The sequence below is a fragment of the Mus caroli genome, unplaced genomic scaffold (genome assembly GCF_978045245.1).
Source record: "Mus caroli unplaced genomic scaffold, Mus_caroli_1 scaffold_18, whole genome shotgun sequence".
Classification (NCBI taxonomy): Eukaryota; Metazoa; Chordata; class Mammalia; order Rodentia; family Muridae; genus Mus; species Mus caroli.
The window spans coordinates 86,413,554-86,436,003 of NW_028227273.1; the positions used below are offsets into that span (position 1 = coordinate 86,413,554).

Genomic DNA, 22,450 nt, shown 5'->3' on the forward strand with positions numbered 1-22,450 from the left:
AATTCCTAGGCAAATGGATGGACCTGGAGGGCATCATCCTGAGTGAGGTAACCCAATCACAAAGGAACTCGCACAATATGTACTCACTGATAAGTGGATATTAGCCCAGAAACTTAGGATACCCAAGATATAAGATACAATTTGCTAAACGCATGAAATTCAAGAAGAATGAAGACCAAAGTGTGGACACTTTGCCCCTTCTTAGAAATGGGAACAAAACACCCATGGAAGGAGTTACAGAGACAAAATTTGGAGCTGTGACGAAAGGATGGACCATCTAGTGATTGCCATATGCAGGGATCCATCCCATAATCAGCTTCCAAACGCTGACACCATTGCATACACTAGCAAGATTTTGCTGAAAGGACCCAGATATAACTGTCTCTTGTGAGACTATGCCGGGGCCTAGCAAATACAGAAGTGGATGATCACAGTCAGCTATTGGATGGATCACACGACCCCCAATGGAGGAGCTAGAGAAATTACCCAAGGAGCTAAAGGGAACTGCAACCCTATAGGTGGAACAATAATATGAACTAACCAGTAACCCGGAGCTCTTGTCTCTAGCTGCATATGTATCAAAAGATGGCCTAGTCAGCCATCACTGCAAAGAGAGGCCCATTGGACTTGCAAACTTTATATGCCCCAGTACAGGGGAACCCCAGGGCCAAAAAGGGGGAGTGGATGGGTAGGGGATTGGGGGTGGGGTGGGTATGGGGGACTTTTGGGATAGCATTGAAAATGTAAACGAGGAAAATACCTAATAAAAAATAAATTAAAAAAAAAGAAAATCTAAATGTATATATATACCATCACATGCATGCCGGGTACCCACAGAGGTGAGAAGAGGGGTTTGGATCCCCTTGAACTGGAGTTACAGCTTGTTCCAGCAGCCATGTGGTACTGAGACTTGAACTTGCTCTGGAAGAACAGCAGTGCTCCTAAGCACCAGTCATCTCTCCAGTCCCCGTACTTCTTTCTAAAGTGCCCATTGTAAATTAGAGGCACTGCCTAGGCCAGAACTGTGGCTTGGAGAACTCCAGCACATACAAAAACTCAATGATATGTGCAGCAAACCCTTAGGGAGGCAGTGTTAGGCGGGCACTGTGGGGTGTAGGTAGGAGCGCTCTACCTAGTTGGCCTGTATCCTAAGACAAGTATACAGGAATCACAGCAGGCACTTGGAGGAAGAGGAGGCAGCCTAAGAACAGAGCAGTCAGCACTCTCTTCAACAGATCGCCCACATCCCTCACACTGACCTTCCTTTTATTTTAGAAGAAAAGTGATGGAGAAGCCTTTGGTTTGTGTGTAGAAGCACCCTGAAGTAGAGAGATGGTCTTGTTCCTTCTTGATGCTAGCAAGGATTCAAAAAATCCCTCCATCAATCTTAAAGCTAAAGCATCCAGTGGGTAAGGGCCCTGACTCAATGTCTGCACTCTGTCAGGTTTGATTCTGCCCAGTGTCTAATAAGGAGATGAGGTTGAAACCCAGGCAGAGAGGTCTACATTGGCAGGGTTCAACATAGGTAGAAAATCCCCTAGCGTAGGGGAGGTGGCTTGGAACAGGCCTACAATTGACAGTCAGCTTCCAACTCAACTCCCTGGAATTCCTTCTAGTTGCTCTGAAGGTGTCACAAGGGTGGATAAGTTCCAAGTGACCTACACTCCGTGTTCACATCAGGATAAGGATCTGTCGCACCAAATGAAGTCACAGTTTCCCTAGCAGCCAGCCTGGCTTTGTTGTGTTTCAGATGCCACAAGTGAAACAAAGGATGTGTTGACTAGAGGACCATCATAGTGACACAGAACTAAGGTTGACCATGGCAACCTTCGTGACAAGATGGGACCCTAGCAGGGTCCCCTAATATCACCAGTCTCAGCTCTTCCTTCTACAAAGGACAATCATACCCACCCCCTTGCTTTGGTTTAAGAACAAAGTATCATAGGCAGCCTGTAGACTTCTACCTCCAGCTTCTCACATGTATAGCCTTTGTATATCAATGTGTGGCCTTTGTATATAAATATACTCTGTTTATAACACTAGCTAAAGCAGGAGCTAAGGGTTTTGTTTCATTACTTTGACAGTATTTAAAATAACAACACTGATTTTGTTCATATTCAAAAATCAAAGAAAGCACTTCACTTGGTACCCTGTGAGGTTCCTGTGAGATTCTGAGTTACTTTGGGTGGTGGGTGGGGCTTCCAGAACACATGGAGAGTTTCCACCTGAGAGCAACACACGTGAATGATGTGCCACGGGAAGTTAAAATTATTTGGGGTTTGGAAAGGAAATCTTTCCAGGAGGTTTCAAAACCTCAGCAGCAGCTTTAAGGGGGGCATCCTAAGTCACACTTCTGTTTGCCCCCTGAAGATGGCTGGTCATTGTTCTGTGCACACCGAGCTGTCTGTCCCCTGCTAATGACAACAATGGTACGCACAGGATGAGAAAGTTACATGATAGACAGAAGCCAAATAGCTCCCTAGAGACCCTGTCAGGACCATCTCCTGACTTCCCGCCACTCTGTACCGTGTTTGAGAGTGGTTACTCTGACAACGTCCTATCGGCCCTGGAACTCCAGCATATTCCTGAAGCACCTGCCAGACTATTTGCTCACAGATATCTATGATCCTCTTCTTGGATACCCAAAGATCACCTTCAGTCATGCCAACCTTTCTAGGGTGGGTGTGCATTTTGTTTTTGAAAGTTATTTTTTAATGTTCACTTTTTAATATAGTATATGCATGCACCCATGCATGCATGCACATTGGATGAGGGTGCACATATATTCTGATGTGTTCACACATATGTGTGTATGTGGAGGTCAGGGGACAATGTCTTGATTTTTGAGACAAGGACTTTGGGATTTCACTGAGTAGGCTACCACGCCCACATACAGCCTTACTAGAAAGAACAGCTTCATGGAGCTGTGTCCTTACAGAAGGGGCGTTTCTGCTCCTGATAACACGTTTCCCTTGTTATCTAAACAGGTGTTTTGGACAAGGACTGAGTTAGAGACAAACGTGTTTCTTTCTCCATTTACCTGAGTACACTCAGTCATCTTACAAAGGTTAAGTAGAGCTATGACGATAGGTAAAACTCAGCCAAGCGGTTCCTCTGTGGACCAGATGCCTCTGAAGCAGTTTCTGAACTGACTTAAAAAGTGAAAGCTCACAGCCTCACCACTCACAGAGTGGAAGGATGCAGAATCAGTTAGGGTCTGAGTGAGGGAGATCCCCCAAGAGCACAGGGATTGGCCCTCTCCTCTTCTCTTCCCCCCCCCCAACCCCCGGGCTCCAGCAGCCACCACAGTAAATGGGGAAAGATGCCCCCTCCTGCTGCCGTCCTATAATTTACTAGCAGGAAAAAACATAAACTGTTGTCCAATATTATTCCAGCTTTCCTGACTTCTCTTAAATTGCTGCTCTTTGTCCCCAAAGCAGTTTTACCAAAATTATTGCCCGGGAGAGCCTCGACCTTTGTCCCCTACATGTCAGATAACCATTTGGACACTGGAAAGAAGTTGCACTGTCTTCAAGAATCCGAAGTCGATAACCCCCTCTCCTGTGCTCCCTGGAGAAAAGCCAACCCAGGCATGCCAATGTAGTCGAACCCCACCCACCCGAAGGCAGAGAACTCCCCAGCCATAATCTCCAATCACTGTGCCAACATATCTCAGTGACAACCGTGGAGGCAGGTGCATACGAAGCTTCTCCAAGTTGGCTTCTAGGAAAGTTTTCCTTTTTACCTAAGGCCAGATCATCTCTTAGCCCGTTCCTCCTATGACAGGGTCATAAATAAAGGCTTTCCCAGGATTTGCAAGGCAGCACTTGCAAGCATGGTCCCCAAAGGTGGTGGGGTCTCCAAGTCATGAAGACTCCAGGGACCTAGTCTGGAGACTACCTTCTTAACACTGGCTGTATGACAGGAGATGGTGCACAGAGTCAGGCTTACCTGGCTGACGATGGTAGAGTGGGTCTCCACATAGCGCCAGTCACCGCTGCAGGGCACCAGAGGCGCGGAGCGGTTGGGGAAGGCAGTGAGTGGGTCGCAGCTGAGCTCTGAGCTGGTATTAGTGGCTTCCAGCAGGTAGCGGTGGCAGTGGCCTTGGCCGCGGCGCTCAGCTGGGACGTGGAGCTCCGGTGTGGTGAGGTTCCACTCCTCCTCGGGGCTCCAGGCGCAGCGCTCGGCCAGAGCGGTGGCGCGCGGCCCGCGACACCAATAGTAGTCGGGCTGGCTGCCCAGGAAGACCACACCGACGAAGAGGAAGGCGAAGGTGACACCCGTCAGGCACAGCAGCAGGAACACGCGCCGCTGGAAGCGCCCGAACTCGCCCGCCTTCCTCAGTGCCTGGTCGAACGTGGGCATGGTGCGCCCTGCCACCCTGCGCCCTGTCGCTGCTGCCCGGCCTGAGAGTGACCCGCGGGCGCCGCCGCCCGCAGCTCTGCACCCGCCGCCCCCGCCTCGCTCGCTTGCTCGCCCTGGCAGCCCGCCTCGGGCTGCTCCTCCTGTTCCAAGCTCCCGGCCTCCTGCCCGTGCGCGCCCGGGACCGGAGTAAACCCGGAGAGCGGATTGGGGTGGTTTCACAGTAGTGTCACTGTGCACCAAGGGCCCGGACCTGTAGCCTGCCCCAAAGGGACACCCCAAGTTCACTGACTTCCAGGATCACCCAGACTCGCTGGACTCAGGACTCTGAAGACTCTAGGAATAGGCTCCAGTGCTCTTAGGCTGCAGGGGCCCAAGCCACTGTGCTCGCAAAGTGACAGTCAGCCAGCTCCAGGAACAGAGTTTCATACCTGCACCTGCACCTGCACCTGCGTCATCACATTCCTCCAGCTCTGGGTGGGATGATGGCGAAATAGCAGAGACAGACTGTTACAATTGGACAGAGCGACAGCCCACAGGGCTAAAAGATTTGCTTAGTCCCAAAGTTCAAAAGGAGAAGTCAAGTCAAAGTCCTTTGCATATCCCCGCATCCCGACTCTCTCCGGAAAACAGCGGTGCTTAGTTGGTTTGAATTCATCATCATAGTGTCTTCCTTGCCCCTCAAAAATCTACAGAGCCTATAGCATGTGTGGTCTCTGTCGTTTGGCACAGCCGGTTCCCAATCAGCTGCCAGGCTGCAGAGCGACCTGTGATAGTGCGCTCTACATGCGGATACTAAATTCTCCATCCCGCTCTTCTTCCGGTCCTCACCTCGTGCCATCGGCCACCCTTGGCTAACTCTCTCAAGGGATCCAAAGGGCTCAGATTTGAATGCTAGAGCCAGGCTGCCTTGCTCCAGCATCTCTCACCCTTACTACTCAGGACGCTGAGAAATCTAACTGGCCAGCCCCAGTTTTTCCATCTTTTAAATAAGTCCAATAACACACCTACTTCATAGGGTCCCCGTGAAGACTAAATGGATTAGCAAGAGGAAAGTACCAGAAAAGGAGTCAGGATTTCATTCAGTAATCATCACCACAGATGCTCTTTGCCACTGAGCAACCATGGGTGGGCCCAAGAACTGCCAAAATCATACAGCTTAAGAAGGCCATCTCTCTCTACCTCTCCTCCGACACCCCCCCCCACGCATGCGCGCACACGCACAAACCACCTACTCCTCACTCACGGTGTTCTGAATCTGCATATCTCACACGCCCCTCTGGTCCCATTTGTAACTGCCTGCTGAACCCCCAGCCTGGGTCTCCCCTCTCCAGCTCACCTCCTCCTCCTCCCGAGCTGGCTTTTGGTACAAGCACACCCTGCCCGCCCCAGACTCAGAATCTCGGTGGCATTCCAGTACCCCTTTAATCCTAGTGTCACCTGGGAGGTTCGGTGATACCCAACCCCCTTCCCTATACAAGCACATCCCCAGCTCCCCTTTCTGTCTTGTCTTAAAAGCCAAGCTAATCCCAGCTAATCCCTAACAGATTCACCTGCTCACGTGTTCACCTCAACTGTGCCGCCTCCGCCCCTCCCCCAATCTTACGTTTCATTTAGTGAGGAGCGTGTGCTCTGGGCCTTCACCTCTACACAAAGGCGGTGCACAGAAGGTGCTTAGCAGAAGTTTGTGTGGCAAGTTTGGGCTGCTTGTGATGTTCCACCGCTCTTACATCAGCCCTCAGTGCCCTCACCGAGGGTCAGATGCTCTAGGCACTGAGGTCTCTGCCCTCTGGGCCAGCCCATCTTGCTGGATGACTTTCCATGAGGCAGCTTGGACGTTTCACCTGCAATGGCTCCCCTTGATCTCCAAAGCAAGCTCTCATTGCTCAATGCTCTTCAAAGTCCTAGCCTACTTCTCTTTGTGTCCCCTGCTTGCATTCTCTCTGTTTCTTGGGGACTGGTTGGATCTGGAGGACATTGTTTGTATATTTTTGTGCTTTGCTCATTGATAAACTTGTGTGATAACTCTGACGCCATCTTCTTAGTCTGTGGAGTAACATCTGATTTCTCTACCTGTGAGAAATCTCAATTTGGATGGAATAAAGTATACATTTTTCATAGTTCCTGTTTTTTGTGTCTCTCCATAAAAATAATGTTTTACTAAGACATTAAATGTTTTCCCATATTCATACACACACATACACACATACACATATACAATACATACATATATACATATATACTCATATAGACTCCACATAAACACATAGACCTTCACATATTTACATACATATATACACATACACACATATAAACATACATATACACATATACATATACACACAGAATACACACACACACACAAACACACACACACTACAGATATCCTGTCTTGCACATGGTAGTCTACACTGAACTACACCCTTGGCCTTTACATAGCTTTATTGAATTGCATTTTTCACATTGAATTTTAATATCTCTGGGTTAATTCTGGACAGAGTATGGTAGGATCTAATTTTACTTTTCATCTTCCATATGGTCAAGTAGCTATCAGAATGCACTGGATAACTTTGCCTGGATTTACAGCTCTGTTTCTGTCTGTCTGAGACTCCCAGCTGTGCAGGAAGAACCTGACCTGGGCCCTTCATCCTGTCCTGCGGCTGTCTGTCCCAAGATGCTGCCATTGCTCATCAATGCCCCTCTATTACAGTCTTAATATCCTGGAGAGTAAGTCCCACCTCTCCTCCCTCTCCCACCTCTCCTCCCTCTCCCACCTCTCCTCCCTCTCCCACCTCTTCCTCCTCTCCTCCTCTCCCCCCTCTCTCCCTCCCTCTCCCCCCTCTCCCCCTCTGCCCCCCTCTCCTCCCTCTCCTCCCCCTACTTTTCTTGTCTCCCTTCAGAAGGAACTTAGCCATTGTTGGGGCTCTTGCCTTCCATATGCATTTTACATTTTAATAAATTCCATACATATTTGACTGTTGACTGGAACTTTTATTGAAAATCATGTGTACAGTTTATTTTCCCTCTGCTTTGAAGGTAGTTAGAGAGAAAACAAATCTCTCTTTCACACACACACCTACACACATGCATATGTAGACATATATATGTATATATATAATATATATTCTATATGTATATATGTGTGTTATATATATATGTGTATGTGTGTATACAATAAACATATATTACAGTGTTGGAATGGAAACCTGGACCTCAGTTGTGTTAGGCAAGAGTTCTGCCATATTGCCAGCCCTCAAACTTTTTACCTTCAAAACACTAAAAAAGTTGGGTGTGCTACAGCACACCTGTAATCCCAGCCCTTGAGAGGCACGGGCAGGAAGACAGCCACAAGTTTAAGGCCAGCCTGATCTATATGGTGAGTTCTGACCTTCCAGGGCTATAGAGTAAGATCCCATCTCAACATCAATAATAAACCCATCGCACACTGCTCTGTGCCTGCACTATCCAATGTGGCATAGCCACACACACAGTCTTAAACTCCATTCATTAGAAGAAATGATGACAAGCCGTGTTCCTCATGGCTACGTGTGTTTAACGTGGTCTCTGCAGAAAGCGAATGCTTGTTCCATCATCAGAGGCTATTCTGGAGCACATTACTGACCTAGGCATTGTGACTAACACTGGTTGGAGTTCCAAAAACAACTGGAGACAGAATCCCTGGTCGTCCCGCCACCATAAATCTACAACAGAAATAAAGTCACATCATGAAGACACTTTCATTCCCATTTTACCATGACACCATTTCTAAGAAGCAAGATATGGAACCAACCATGGCATTCAACCATAGATTAATGAAGAAAATATATATCAGTGGATGGATGAAGAGAATGTATATGTATACATATATACATATATATATATATATATATATATTCCATTCATATATACATACACACATATACACACATACATATATATCATTTATTCTGCTACGACAAAGTAAAGCACACACTTATGCACACACACAAAGCATATATACACCCACATACACACACACACACACACACACACACACACATGTTATTTAGCCCCAGTAAAAGAATGAAATCCAGTCACTTGCAGGTCTGGATGGAACTGGACTATGTCATTGTAAATGTTCTCAGTCATGCGAGGAGGCTTAAAAGACTGATCTTAGAGAAGAGGGAGGATTAGGGGTGCTACAGCACCCACTTATGATTGAGGGGGTGGAGACAGAGGTTATGGATCAGTTACCAAAGTCAACTGAAGGAGGAATTAGTTCCAGCATTACCTGATATAGTAAGGTAACCCACAAGGCACTGCAATTTAGGATGTATTTCAAAATTATTAGAAAAGTCCAAAGGTTCACAACACAAAGAAATGATCAGTGTTTAAAGGAATGGCAAAGCTAATTAGCCTGATCTGGTCATAACCTATTACACCGCACTCCACAATCATGTATGTTAATTTGAAAGATGAAATGCTAATTGGATACTAATTCTTTGCCCTCTACCTTCAGCTTTTATAAAACTTAACTTCCACTGAGACAGTGTTTGGAAAGTGGGCTTTTGATAGATACTTAGGTGAGATTATAGGGATGGGGTCTAATGAGGTAACTGCTTTTTTAAAAGATGACTTTTAATTATGTGTGTGTGGCTATGTGCACATGTGTGCAGCAGGTACCTGAAGAGGGACTAGGATCAGTGGGGCAGGAGCTCCAGGCAGCTGGAAGCCTTCTGACACAGGGACTGTACACCAGACAGCACCTCTAGGAGAACATCATATACCCTTAACCACCAAGCCATCTCTCCAACTCTAGAAACATGAGGTTTTTTTAGTTTATTCAATTACAGTTAATTTAATTACAGCTACCATTTTGACACTTGGTGTTAAAATGTAAGGTACTATAATATATTCCTCACATATCAAAGTAAGTAAATCTCTCTTATTCTATTTAGACAATGGAAAGCACACACTTGGGCACCCACAAAGCATACGTGTGCACACACAGATACAGCACACACATGTACATATACATTTGTTGGTTTTGAGAAACTATGATAAATGTTAAAATAAGTTTCTTTCTTTCTTTTTTTTTAAATAATGCATTGATGTGAAGCTGGCAGGTGAACTAGTACCAGCAAGTCCTCAGGCAAGAGAGCAAAAGGACTCATACCCCTGTTTTCTTTTTTTTTTTTTTGCTTTTTTTTTGTTTTGTTTTGTTTTTTCAAGGAATGGATAAGAGTGTCCCAGAAGCATTCTACCATATTTGGCATCAGAGAGTAAGAGGTCTTTCTACCGTCAATCACATGTTGAGGTAGCAAGAACCCCACCCTCCTCCAACCCTCCCTTTTCCTCAGCTCTTACTCTATGGACAGACAAATCCCAACTTAATTGGTCAGCCGCCATTGCCGTCTTTCCCTTGTCAGTTGGTTCTCATTCGCCCCCTAGAAGAAGATTTGTGTTTTGAGGAGAATGCTGCTGACACTTCATCTTTTGTAGAAATGAAGGCTTTCTCTAACTAGCCTTTTGGGGACCAACTCTGGGTGTGCCCTTCCTGGGACTCTTGTCCCTCGGCTTTTCCTCTGTGCAGGAGAAAGACACCTTCTGGCTCCAGCCCTCTAGTTCTGTTGCCTTCATGATCTCCAGCCCTGCACCCTCTTGGGTGCCCCACCAAGTTCATATCTTGAAGTCTTATCTTTCACTGAGACAGTGGTTGGAAAGTGGGCTTTTGACAGATAATTAGGTGAGGTTATAGGGATGGGATCTAATGATGAAGATAGTAGCCTCCTTTAAAGGATATGTGTTCCTTTAAAGGGACAGAGTGAGGGAAGGGGCTGTCCCAGCCAAGCTTGAACTCCCAGCTGTAGAACCATGGGAAAATCCATCCCTGTCCTTCAGGGTCCCCATTGGTGGTATTCCATTTCACAGTCAGGCAGACTGAGGCGGCTGACATCCAGTTGCTTCCAGCATGAACACTGAGCAATTAGAGAGATGCTGCAGAGTGATGCCCATGATCTACCTTCCCTGTGTAAAGCCCACAGAGATGTAAATGCCCTCAAATGGGAGATGGTGATATTAACAGGGAAAATAAATGTTTCTCAATTAGGACTTTATCTACCACTGGCAGAAGAGACCAAGTTTATAATAGTTTAAAAGCCTGTGTGCTAATTTGTGTTGGAAAAAAAATCACAAAGTAGAAGATGTAATCTCTCTTCTGAGCTCTGTGGACCACTATGTGAATGATACCGTATAAGGGCTTGAGTCACACTTGGAAGAAACTTGGCTTTCTTCTGGGAGGGACCAGATTTCCATCTTCCAACCTGAGCTGCAGGAGGTCTGCCCATGTTAAGCATATACTAAGCCCATGGTCCCAGGCCGCCAATCTTCCTGAAGTCTCCATCCCCAGCTAGTTGGGGTGGGCTCTGAGGTTTTGTGGCTGGCACTCATTTCCAGTTCTATCCTCTCTGCTTCCTGATCATAGATACAATGTAACCAGCTGGTCTTCCTCTCTTGGCAGCAAGCATGTCTTCCCTAGCACAGTGGCCTGTATCCCCTCCCTCCCTTAAATTGCTCACTGTCTGGCTATTTGGTCACAGGATAATGTAAAGTAACCAGTGCGAGGCTATTTCCTTTTTGTTATATGCCATGGGTTCAAATGGCCTTTTTCTTTATATACAAATACAATGTAGAAGTATGGTAACTAGGGCATTTTTAATGCAACTTCCTTGAATTTATTGAGATTGGTTTACTATCGCAGGCCAAAGAATGCTGGCCGATTTTGTAGTCAATGGTCCTGACTGACGGTAAGCAGAGGCTACATCTATGAGTACTAGCCAGAGGAAAGCCAGGGGAGAAGACGTTCATACATGAGCATCTCATAAGGAGCCGTGAGGATGCTGTGGTTCACCTTTGTGCTGAAGACTGACGTTCTCTGAGGATGCCTCCTCTGTGGCAAAAGATCCAGAAGGAGGTTTGACTGACTGGAACCTGGCGGTTGTGGAGAGGTGGGATGTCCGCAGATTGGGAGCTATAGTGACTGTGGTCCTATCTTATTCCCCCTGACAGCCATTGGCTATCAATCTCTACATACAGTGGAACATCTTTGTAATTATTATTACTCTGCCGTCCCCTCCAATCATCAAAAGCACCTGGCCACTATGGTGGTGACCTCCCTGCTCAGCTATCAGTCACTCAGCAGGAGATCTCACCACCCCAACACCCCATAAACTCACTGACTTCTGACATTCCATTGTTCTGTGACTACGAATATTGCTCACATAACCTGCTCCCCAGAGGAACATGTCTCTCGGAGCAACCTGAATCTGTGTCACTCATATGCAGCTCAGAGTAAACGATCTCCCCCACCCCGCCCTCCCCTCTTTGGGGACATCAACACTGCCTCTCTGCCAACCCGGAGTATGCTACAACTGTGTGCCTCCCTCTCTTGCTTTGTGAGAAAAATCCAGGCATGCTTTGGAGTTCAGCCCAGGCAGAAGCTCAGCAGCAAACGATACTGAGTTCTGCTCTCTTCCTCAAGTATCTGCTGAAATCAGGAGATTTCCCATTTCGGCAAAAGCTGCTGCTTCAATTGTAACTTCCATACTTTTACTTCACTTCACTCACAAATTTGCCCAAGTTACATTTCTGCAACTGTGACCAAAAGTCCGAGACAATGAACTTAAAGAGAGTGGGGAGTCAAGTTTGACAGTTTTCTTCATTCCTGTTGTTTGATCACATTGCTGTGGACCGGGGGAGGGCATGTAGCTGGAGAAGCTGTCACCTTGTGGTCTACACTCCAAAGAGAAAGGAAGGGGAGTCATATATTGCTTATCTCTCCTCCAACGGCCTGTCACCTTGTGGTCTACACACCAAAGAGAAAGGAAGGGGAGTCATATATTGCTTATCTCTCCTCCAACGGCCTAAGACCTCCTACTAGACTCTTCTTAAAGGTTTCCACACTCTGAAGGTACTAGGATGAGGACTAAGCTTTTGTGTGTGGGCTCCTGGAGTGCACTCTAGGTCAGAGTTCAGCATTCCCTTGCCTCTTACACTCACAACATAAGTCCCCTTACAAGGGGTGTGGCTGTGAGCTTTATATAGTGTGTCACTTTCATCCTCAGAGCCACACTAACCAGGCACCTCCTGGAAAGGTGGTCTGCTGGTCACTAGGAATTCAGTACCCGGGAGTGTCCCTATCACCTCCACATCTGTGGAATGTTCTTTCGTTACTTCTTCTATGAAGAAGTTTTATAAATATAAAACTTGTGTCCTATCTTTTTTAAAGTTTATTTTATTTTATTCATGTGATGTGATGTGTATGTGTGTGTAGTGCCCAAGCATACCAGAAGGGGGCGCTGTATGTCTTGGAGTTGGAGTTCCAGGTGTTTGTTTGTAAGCCGTCCAACATGGATGCGAAATTCCAAACTCCACTCTTCCAGCCTAGCAGTAAGAGGTCTTAACTGCTGAGCCAGATTTCCAGCCCCTGTTTTTTGTTTATTTTGTTGTTAAATAAAACCATTTTATGCTTTCGATATATATATTTTGTCATTAAGCCATCAAGGACTTTTCATTTTCAGAACTGAAAGAAGATTTAAAAGCCACATCAACCTTCTGTCCTTATTTTACAGCCAACCAATGGAGGACCAAAGAGTGGAAGAGACTCTGCTGAAATGGCTTTGCTTGGCTGTTAGCAGCAGTGGGATATGGACCCAGGCTTATGCACAATTAAAAACTCCCCAGCTCACACTAACAGTCAGAATCTCTCATTTATAGTTCATTCTTTCAGTTAAAAATATATTACATTGTAGAAATCTCTTTAAAATGGTTTGCTAAAATTAATCTGTGTTGACTATAAGAAAACTGCCTCAGTCAAAAGAAAACTGTCATTAAATACAGTAAATTTTTTGTGGAAAAATAATGGAATCTTTCTGTTGCAAAAAGTAAAGATTTTGAGTATTTGTAACACTTGAAAATGAACATGATGCAACGATTTTCAAAGTACTATGCTTGGGAAATGCTATAGATGACTTGTGAAGTTAGGAATGAGTCCTCTACCAACCAGCATTGCACCGACATTGATTTCCCAATTCTGCTGATAGAATCTTTAGTTACATAAAAGAATCAATCGGAGTCTACAGATGCGGCTTGGCCAACAGAGTGCCTGCCTAGTGTGCACAAAGCCCCAGATTCAGTCCCTAGAACTGTGCGGTGGTCCACACCTGTAACCTACAGAGTTGGAAGGTCTACATAGTGAGTTCTAAGTCACCCCTGAGATCTCCTCTCTCTGAGTGAGACAACAAGCCTATAAAGAAGTAATGGAAACTCACCGTGCTAGTTTTTACAATTACTTTGAGTCTTAACCTACTCAGAAACAAGAGGTATTCACAAGTACTGATACACTGCTGGACAGCAGCCCTGGGAAACAGCAGAAGTGATCGCGCTTGAGCTCCTTCTCAAAGAGGACGTGACAAAGTCCCCAGGGGAGGCAGGGGTTGCTCCATCTTCAGCCAGCCTTATAATTGCTCAATGGCTCCCAGTTCACTCCAAAGCCCAGACAGTTTTACAGGAGATCCTGAGTTCTGTCTCCTGACCACTGTTTCTGCAGGAAATGCTTCCATGTTTGAGAAAACCAGTTTATAAGAGTATCCTGATAGCCAAACCTGCTTTCCATTGGGGGTTGGCTGTGTGCTTGCTGTTGTGACAGTTGTTGTGGCCTGGAGAACATTTAGCTTACAGGGCAAGTAAAACAAGAGCCATGAGTTGTGGGTCTTTTCCAATTCGAATGTTTTTATGTAGATAAAGAAGTGAATCCTTCCAATGTAGTGATCAACCATAATTCCACAAGCCGAGTCTCAGAAGGCGGTTATGCACACAGAGGTTTTATGTTTCTCCTGCTCTTTTGCTGTGTGAGCAATGAATCCCAGTGACTCCTACCTCCAGCTTATCCTTAAATCTTCCTTTGCCAGAATTCGAGAACAGCCTGGGTCCAAGTTTCTTCCTACAGATTTCCTGAGCTTCAATCAAATCAGGAATGTCACTGGTCATCTGCATTGCTCTGCCCAGTATCCTGTGTGCCCAGGCACTAATTAGAGTAGTCATCTATTTGACCAGCCAGGATATATTCGAATCCAAACTCCAGACAAGCCCCACCTCAGTTCCATGTCAAGACTCTCTACCCAACAAGCTTGATATAACCTAGCCACTGACCACCTGGTCCTTACTACTTACATTTTTCTCCATCAATTTCCTTACCACTGTCACCCAAGCTCAGGCCAGCTCCCATTGTTACACTAAAGATCAGACCACCTCCCAGTTCTGGCGTCCTCTCTTATTTTTGTATAATGTTCACTCTGCACTGTACCACCCATTTCATATCTGTGACTGTATCTTCAATAGCAAAAAAGTTATTGTAGCAATCTGGTTAGCCCTTCAGCTCCTAGGCTCTGTTCTGGAGTTCTACCTCGGCTGCTCGGTTCCTGTGTGTCTTAGACACATTGCTCCTCCTAGCACCATGCTTCCCAACCTTCTATGGCTGAGACCTTTTAATACCACTCCTTGTTGCCCTTGCCGCTTCATAACTGTCATCTTGCTACAGCTGTGAGTCATGACGTGAATATCTGCATTCTTGGATGGTTTTGGGTGACCCCCGGAAAAGGATCATTAGACCACAGAGGGGTGGCAGCCCACAGGTTGAGGACCTTAGCAGCTGAGGCTGACACTAGAGTCAAAGACCAGAAGTCACTGCAGTGTTCTGAGGAGAAAGAAATAGGATGTCTGGTGCTAAACACTTAACATTAGGTAGTTTTCAAAACAGTCTTGCACTTCCAAATGCCTTTCTCGTGCTTCTTCCCTAAAATCTACTTTCTCTTCTTAGTTCTGGAGCACAGATGCCCATAGCACACCACATGCACACACACACACACACACACACACTCACTGCCACACACATGACACTGAGCATAGATGTGCTTCCTCCCTGTGAAACCTGTTATTATTGCTGTCACCCTCTTAGTGTGACAGGAACTGCACTACACATCTGTCTTATATGCAAACTGCCCAGGACAGCATCGGGTAGATTGCTAAGAACGCCACAAATGCTTCTCTTGTTCTCTGGGTCCTTCTGAAGGAAACACAGTGAGTCACTTGCTTATCGCCTTAGGAGACTCAGACTTTCTGGTCTTCTTTGTGTTTGATGCGTTTGCTTACTAATACCTTCCCTCTTTCCTCTTCACCCACGAGTAAGAAACCCATGATCTCACCTTATCAAAATGGGCCAGGATGCCTGACGCAGTTGCTAGCTATTGCCCAACGGACGTTTTCCACTGTGCCTCTAAGCAGCCCATCATGAGTGGGTGATGCCAACATGGCAGTTCCCAAAGGAAACTTGGCAGGGAGGCTGCTGGTTTGCCCTCACAGGTGTTCCACAATCACAATCCGAAAGGCTGGCATTGGCTTGAGAGGGTGTTTTTCACTGCAGATATGGTAGCAGAAAAACTCATTGGAAAAAATCTTTCCATGGATATTTCACGGCTCTGAAGTCTCCACCTGAGGACATCAAGCAATTTTCTATAGGATATGATGATGAGGTGTCAGGAGCCATCAGCCTCAGCCTCACTCATCTCTGAAGTGACACAGATGGCCCAGAAATAACAGCCCTAGGAATGGCTTCCCAAGTGGCTCAGTGTGGTTATTGGCAGTGTGACTCAATCGAGGCTCATGGGAAGCTCAAGCTGGAAGAACTGTGAGGCCAGGCTTTTCCACACCACTTCTTGGGTAGATTTTGCAGGAGGAGCAATACCAGTTCCTGGAGTCATGATGGGAAACTGTCCCATTTTAGGAACGGGCCAGAGCTCTAACTCCCATGGGCTCTGATGTCTCAGGGAATCAACGGCCAAAAGGAAAACAGCACAGGACGAACTCCAACCCACCCACCGGCTGAAACAAAGTAGATTCCTGCATGACCAAGCGCCATTAACTGTAACTCCTAAACAGAAGGTGTGTTCCAGCATGGACGGATGCACACACCTGAAGATCCCTCTCCAGACCCACATGAGTTAGCCAAGGTGTGGAACATTCAAAGATGGAGCTCAGGAGGGAAACTCCTGAAGATGTAACTAAAGAAAAAGCAAAGGAGACTTGAGTCAAAGTGGCCACTCAGGAGCCCCTGGCCGGGGGCTGGCATGAAGAAAACAAGGGCATGTACCAGCGGGGCAACGGAGATAGAGACAAGGTGGGGAGAAGTGGGATAGCCTTTGGAGAGAGGCTTCTCGGCTGGACCACAGCTGTCAGCCTTGGCCACAGCGATGATTTAAAAAAAAAAAAAAAAAAAAGGATGAAGTGAGAAGAGACAGGCCAGGCAGACAGGGGTGGATTTTAGACAGTGGGACTCAAAGGACCCAGGGGACCACTGGCTTGGCAAGTCAGTGATTGTGTAATAAAGCCATGTGGGCAATGGTTGAGAAATCATGTGTGATCTGTATCTTCAGTTTCTCCTTTTTTCTCGGAACTTAAGGAGGCTTGAGCCTCTGCTCAAAAAGGAAAAAAAGGAAGGGCACACATCAGTGACCCTGGCAGGGAGGGCACAGACTGGTGGTCCTGGCAGAAGAGTGAACTGCAGACTGCATTACAAGAGCCTTCAAACCAAAACCAGAAGCTTAAAGAAACAAATGAACAGAACGAGACTAAGAAGAGGAGGAGGAAGGCAGAGGGCATCGGGGCTCCCCAGAGCCACCTTTGCCCTCCATCACTCCACAACCCTGCTCAGGGAAAGGCCACCCGCCTGCTGCTTCTACCAGCCCTTGGCATGGGCTCCCCTCTTACCCTCCTGACAGGACTGTGAAAGCTCCCGTAGGCAGAACGTGTCCAGTCAGCGAAACTTGGTCTGTTTTTAAATGTAATTACTAATCTCATGGTAGTACACATTAATTGTGCAAAACAGATTTTGTCCCATTTTTATACAAGTAAGGTTACATGTCACGACCTATGACCTATTATCCACACCTCTCTCCTGTTTACCTTTCTATTTGGTTTTTAGATTGTCCTATGATAAACACACACACACACACTTTCTCTTTTCTTTCTATGTACAGATTATTATCATTAACACACTGATTTCCAGTTGTATCCATTTGCTTGCAAATGACACAACTTCATTTTTCTTGAAGGTGAGGAATATGCTGCCCTGCACATGCCACCTTGTCTTTAGCAGTCACTTGTCCACAGAATCTAGGCTGCTTCTACACACTGGCTAGTGTGAGCAGTGATAAACACGGCTGTGCAGGTGCCTCTGTGGGAAGCTAAGGCTTCCTTCTGGTGTGTACCCACCAGAGGTACTGCTGGGTCATACAGTTAGCTATATACTCTGTATTCTGAGGAACTTCTGTGCTGGTTTCCATAGTGACTGCAGAGACTTGTGCTCTTAACCAGCAGTGTCTAAGAGTCCTTCCCTCCCATGCCTTCAGTTTGCTTTTGACTTATATTCCCCATTTCCATAATTCTCTTGATGGCTAAAGATGTTGAACGTTTTTCATATGTTTATTGGCCATTTATTTTATATGAAATGTGTTGAGTTCCTTTTCCCATTTATCAGTTAGGTTCTTTACCTGACCAGCAATTGTTATGGAGAATAGAGAAAGAACTGATAAAAGGTCTAGGGCCAAAGGTTAGTAGAGAACTGGCAGGCAGACCTGACATGTCAGCTGCTCCTTGACTGGGCTTCCTTCTCCCGGCATCCATGACACCTACTACCCGCAGCCCATCCCTCAGACTTAGCTGTGTGTATCTCACTCTGTCCACTTTTTGTGTGAGCCTACCTGGGATCCTATCCAGAACTCCCTCCTCAGCTATGAAATCTTGGGCAGTCATCATAGAGAGGGGTGCCGTTGTAGCTGCAGAAGCAACTGCACCCCCAAGTGAAAAGGCTCAAAGTCAATGTGCAAACATGGAGGGGGCTCCCCTGGGGATGCTCGACTGCCAAACCCCACAGCTTGGAATTCTGTTACTCTGAGCTGTCCTATACCCCCTCCCTCTTTCGTCAACTCTGTTTCCATGGATTGGTATTTTGTTTTATTTTACTTCCTCAGTTTTCACTTCCTTGGGAGTAATATGCACTGAAATGCCCCAAATAGGTTTACACTTCTCTCATTTAATCTGTCAGCTCTTCCTTTTCAGAGAAGGAAAACACATGCAAAACATAGAAAGGCAGGAACCAAACTTAAGTCTTTTGGTTGTTTTTTTGGTTGCTCTCTTGACCCTATTTCTAAAGACAGCACTTATATATCTCTTTGGCCAAGGGGAAGTTGAACTGCTGCCTAACTAGAGCCTTCTTGCCTTCTGACCAGTATTCATAATACAGAAAGGTTCGCTGCACACTGCCTGTCTTAGTTAGGGTTTTACTGTTGTGAACAGATAGATACCATGACCACAACAACTCTTACAAGGACAACATTTAATTGGGGCTGGCTTACAGGTTCAGAGGTTCAATCCATTATCATCAAGGTGGGAACATGGCAGCATCCAGGCAGGCATGGTGCAGAAGGAGCTGAGAGTTCTACATCTTCATCTGAAGGCTGCTAGCAGAATACTGGCTTCCAGGCAGCTAGGATAAAGGTCCCCCCCTTTTTTTTCCATATTTGTCAGCGTATTTTTATTTTATTTTTTGGATATTTATTTACATTTCAAATGTTATCCCCTTTTCTGGTCCCCCCCATCATGGAACCCCCCCATCCCATTCTCCCTCCCCCTGCTTCTATGAGGGTGTTCCTGCACCACCCACACACTCCCACCTCCACATCCTCTATTCCCCTACATTGGGGTATCTATTGAGCCTTCATAGGACCAAGGACCTCTCCTCCCATTGATACATGACAAGGCCATCCTCTGCTACATATATAGGTGGAGTCATGTCTACTCCTTTGTTGATGGTTTAGCCCATGGGAGCTCTGGTGGGTCTGGTTGGTTGATTTTGTTGTTCTTCCTATGAGGTTGCAAACTCCTTCAACTCCTTCCATCCTTTCTCTAGCTCCTCTATTGGGGGCCCCACGCTCAGTCCAATGGTTTTCTGTGAGCATCCGCCTCTGTATCTGTAAGGCTCTGGCAGGGCCTCTCAGGAGACAGCCATATCAGGCTCCTTCCAGCATGCACTTCTTGGCATCCACAATAATGTCTAGGTTTGGTGACTGTATATGGGATGAATCCCCAGGTGGGACAGTGTCTGGATGGCCTTTCCTTCAGTCTCTGCTCCACACTTTATCTCCGTATTTGTTCCTGTGAGTATTTTATTCTCCTTCTAAGAAGGACCAAAGCAGCCACACTTTGGTCTTCCTTCTTCTTGAGCTTCATGTAGTCTGTGAATTGTATCTTGGCTATTTGGAACTTTTGGGTTGGATGAAGGTCTTAAAGCCCACACCCACAGTGACACACCTACTCCAACAGAGCCACACCCTCTACTAGTGCCACTCCCTGGGCCAAGCATATACAAACATTACACTACCAGAGAAGAATATAAACACCAACCTAGCTACAAATACTGAGATCTACAGTGATAAGATAAGCTTATGTAATAGTGGCACAAAGGTTGTAGGAGTAACCAACCACTATGGGATGGGTATAAGGCCCACTCCATGCAATGGAGCTAATGCTTGACACTGCTCAGGTGGCTAAGAATTTCAGACTAGATAAGCCATGGGCCCAGAGGAAAGCCAAGTACTATTGTTCTACTAAAAAGAGCCTATCAATAAAATAACTCCTAACAACATTCTGCAGTACTCATTGATCAGTCTTGCTCAGCCATCATATAGAGATCCATAACTGGAAATTGTACAGAGAGTAAGAGACGTTGAAACACTGTCCTAAATGGGACGTCTTCAACAAACCCCTCACCTCAGGACTCAGGGAACCTTGTGAGAGAGAAGGCAGAAAGACTTTAAGGCCCAGTGGGAATGGAAGACACCAAGGAGACCTTTCAGACATGGCAAGACTTAGGCACTCACAGAGACGATAGCAGCATGCACAAGTCTAAGCCAGATGCTGTCCAGGACTCAGAGTAGAAGTAGATAACACTGTCTTAGTTAGGGTTTTACTGCTGTGAAGAGACACCATGACCAAGGCAAGTCTTATGAGGACAACATTTAATTGGGTCTGGCTTACAGGTTCAGAGGTTCAGTCCATTATCATCAAGGTGGGAACATGACAGGAAACAGGCAGGCATGGTGCAGGAGGAGCTGAGAGTTCTACATCTTCATCTGAAGGATCCTAGCAGAATACTGGCTTCCAGGCAGCTAGGATGAGGGTCTTAAAGCCACACCCACAATGACACACCTACTCCAACAGGGCCACACCCTCTAATAGTGCCACTCCCTGGGCCAAGCATATACAAACCATAACATTCTCCCACCATTCCTAACCAAGACGTTATCCCAAACTAGTAACTGTTTGCAAAAGAGAAATTAGTTTTCTCCAATGGAGTCTCACTGACGATACAAAACACACATAGAGGGCAGGTCCCACGCCCAGCAGTAGACTGGCAATACAAAATGAGCTCGGAGGTCATTTTGGAGTCTCATACTGCACTGCTTGGACATTTTAAAAAGTCTTCCCGATCCTTACTTGGGTATTATGGTTTCTGATTGCCTCTGTCTACACGTGTATGCCTATCATAATACTTGGTTTTTGTCTTTTTTAATTCTGTTGTTGATACTGCCCTCTTCTGTTTTGCTTGTTTCTCTCTCTCTCTCTCTCTCTCTCTCTCTCTCTCTCTCTCTGTGTGTGTGTGTGTGTGTGTGTGTGTGTGTGTGTGTGTGTGTGTGTGAGAGAGAGAGAGAGAGAGAGAGAGAGAGAGGATGACATTGGACAGGTGGGGAGCTAGGGAGAATCTTGGAAGCAATGAGGAATATATTGTAAGAAAATGTATTTTTAATTAAAACAGGAAAGCAAAACAAATTCTAGAGCAGTGCTGTTTGTACTTGGCCACTCTGCTTCTTCTCCTGCAGAGAGACTGATATTAAAACAAGAACAAAGAGGCATTAATGGGAGAGAACACTGAGGGTCAGACACCCAAACGCAAACTCTAATTCATGTGTCACTCTTTGCTTTCATTGGCATCTACGATGGTGAGGAATATCCAAGGAGCTTCCTTGATTAACCATGGGCCTTCCTACCCATGCCCCAGTTCCCAAAACTAGGACTCTGGGACTTAATCAACTATGAATGAATGCCTAGGCCATAAGCTGGGGCTTGTTCCCCGAGTAGCCCATAACTTAATCAACCCACTTATCTGTTCTGTGAGTGCCAAGTGGCTGGTTGTATTTCCTCAGTTTCATGCTTCTGTCTCTTCAGAGTTTGGGGGGAGAATCTCTCCCCATGCATGACTCTATCCCAGAGTTATTCTCTCCCTACCAGAACTCCCAGCTCCTATTTCCTGCCTCAGTAATAGGCCATCAGCTTTTTATTGACAGGTGATTCTTCTATATGGCACACGAGGGATTCTCTCTACACCCTTGACAATTGTGTTTCATTTACATCTGCCAAGGGGGTCTTGGCTGGAACAGAAGGCCAAGAGACTGCCTGTTGTCCACTCTTGCTTTATTTCAAGTCTACTAGCAAAGGTCTCATTGAGTCATTGATGGTCAATGGTGACTGCCTGAATGCTTGAGTCAGAATAGTGGTCAAGGATGCAAGCAAGGGGCTGATCGTGGTACACAGTGGTGTGTACTGCTGAGAATTCTCCTCTCCAGGGCCCTAGAAGCCCCCAGAGAATTCGGTCTGCCTTCTAAGACTATTTGGAATCAACAGGGGGTTGGGAGATCTGGGTGAAACATGGAATGGAAATAACTCTCCTATCCCTTTCCAAAGAAAATGTTTAAAAGCCTGTGCTATGGAGATAGCTACATGGATAAAGTGCAAGCTGCACAGGCCTGAAGAGCCGAGTTCAGATCCCCAGAACGCAAGAGCTCCTCGTTAGCATCTCGCCATACTGACTCAAGCATCCGAGCAGCCAACATTTACCATCGACAGCTCTTAGGCTCAGTGAGGAGACCTTTGCCAGTAGACTTGAGACAGAGCAAGAGCTAACAACAATGGCAGCAGTCTCTCAGCCTTCTGTCCCAGA

The 22,450-nt window shown here is 46.2% G+C and overlaps 1 protein-coding gene across 1 annotated transcript in view; it reads right to left on the reverse strand.

The window, feature by feature from the left end:
- The window catches only part of Slc22a3 (solute carrier family 22 member 3), an 88,034-nt gene extending 83,199 nt beyond the window's left edge, over positions 1-4,835 (reverse strand). The window contains exon 1 of the mRNA XM_021186320.2: positions 3,952-4,835. Within this exon, the coding sequence (XP_021041979.1) occupies positions 3,952-4,365 (414 nt within the window). The 5' untranslated portion in view covers positions 4,366-4,835. The remainder of the gene's footprint in view (positions 1-3,951) is intronic.
- Between the last annotated feature and the right edge of the window lie 17,615 nt (positions 4,836-22,450).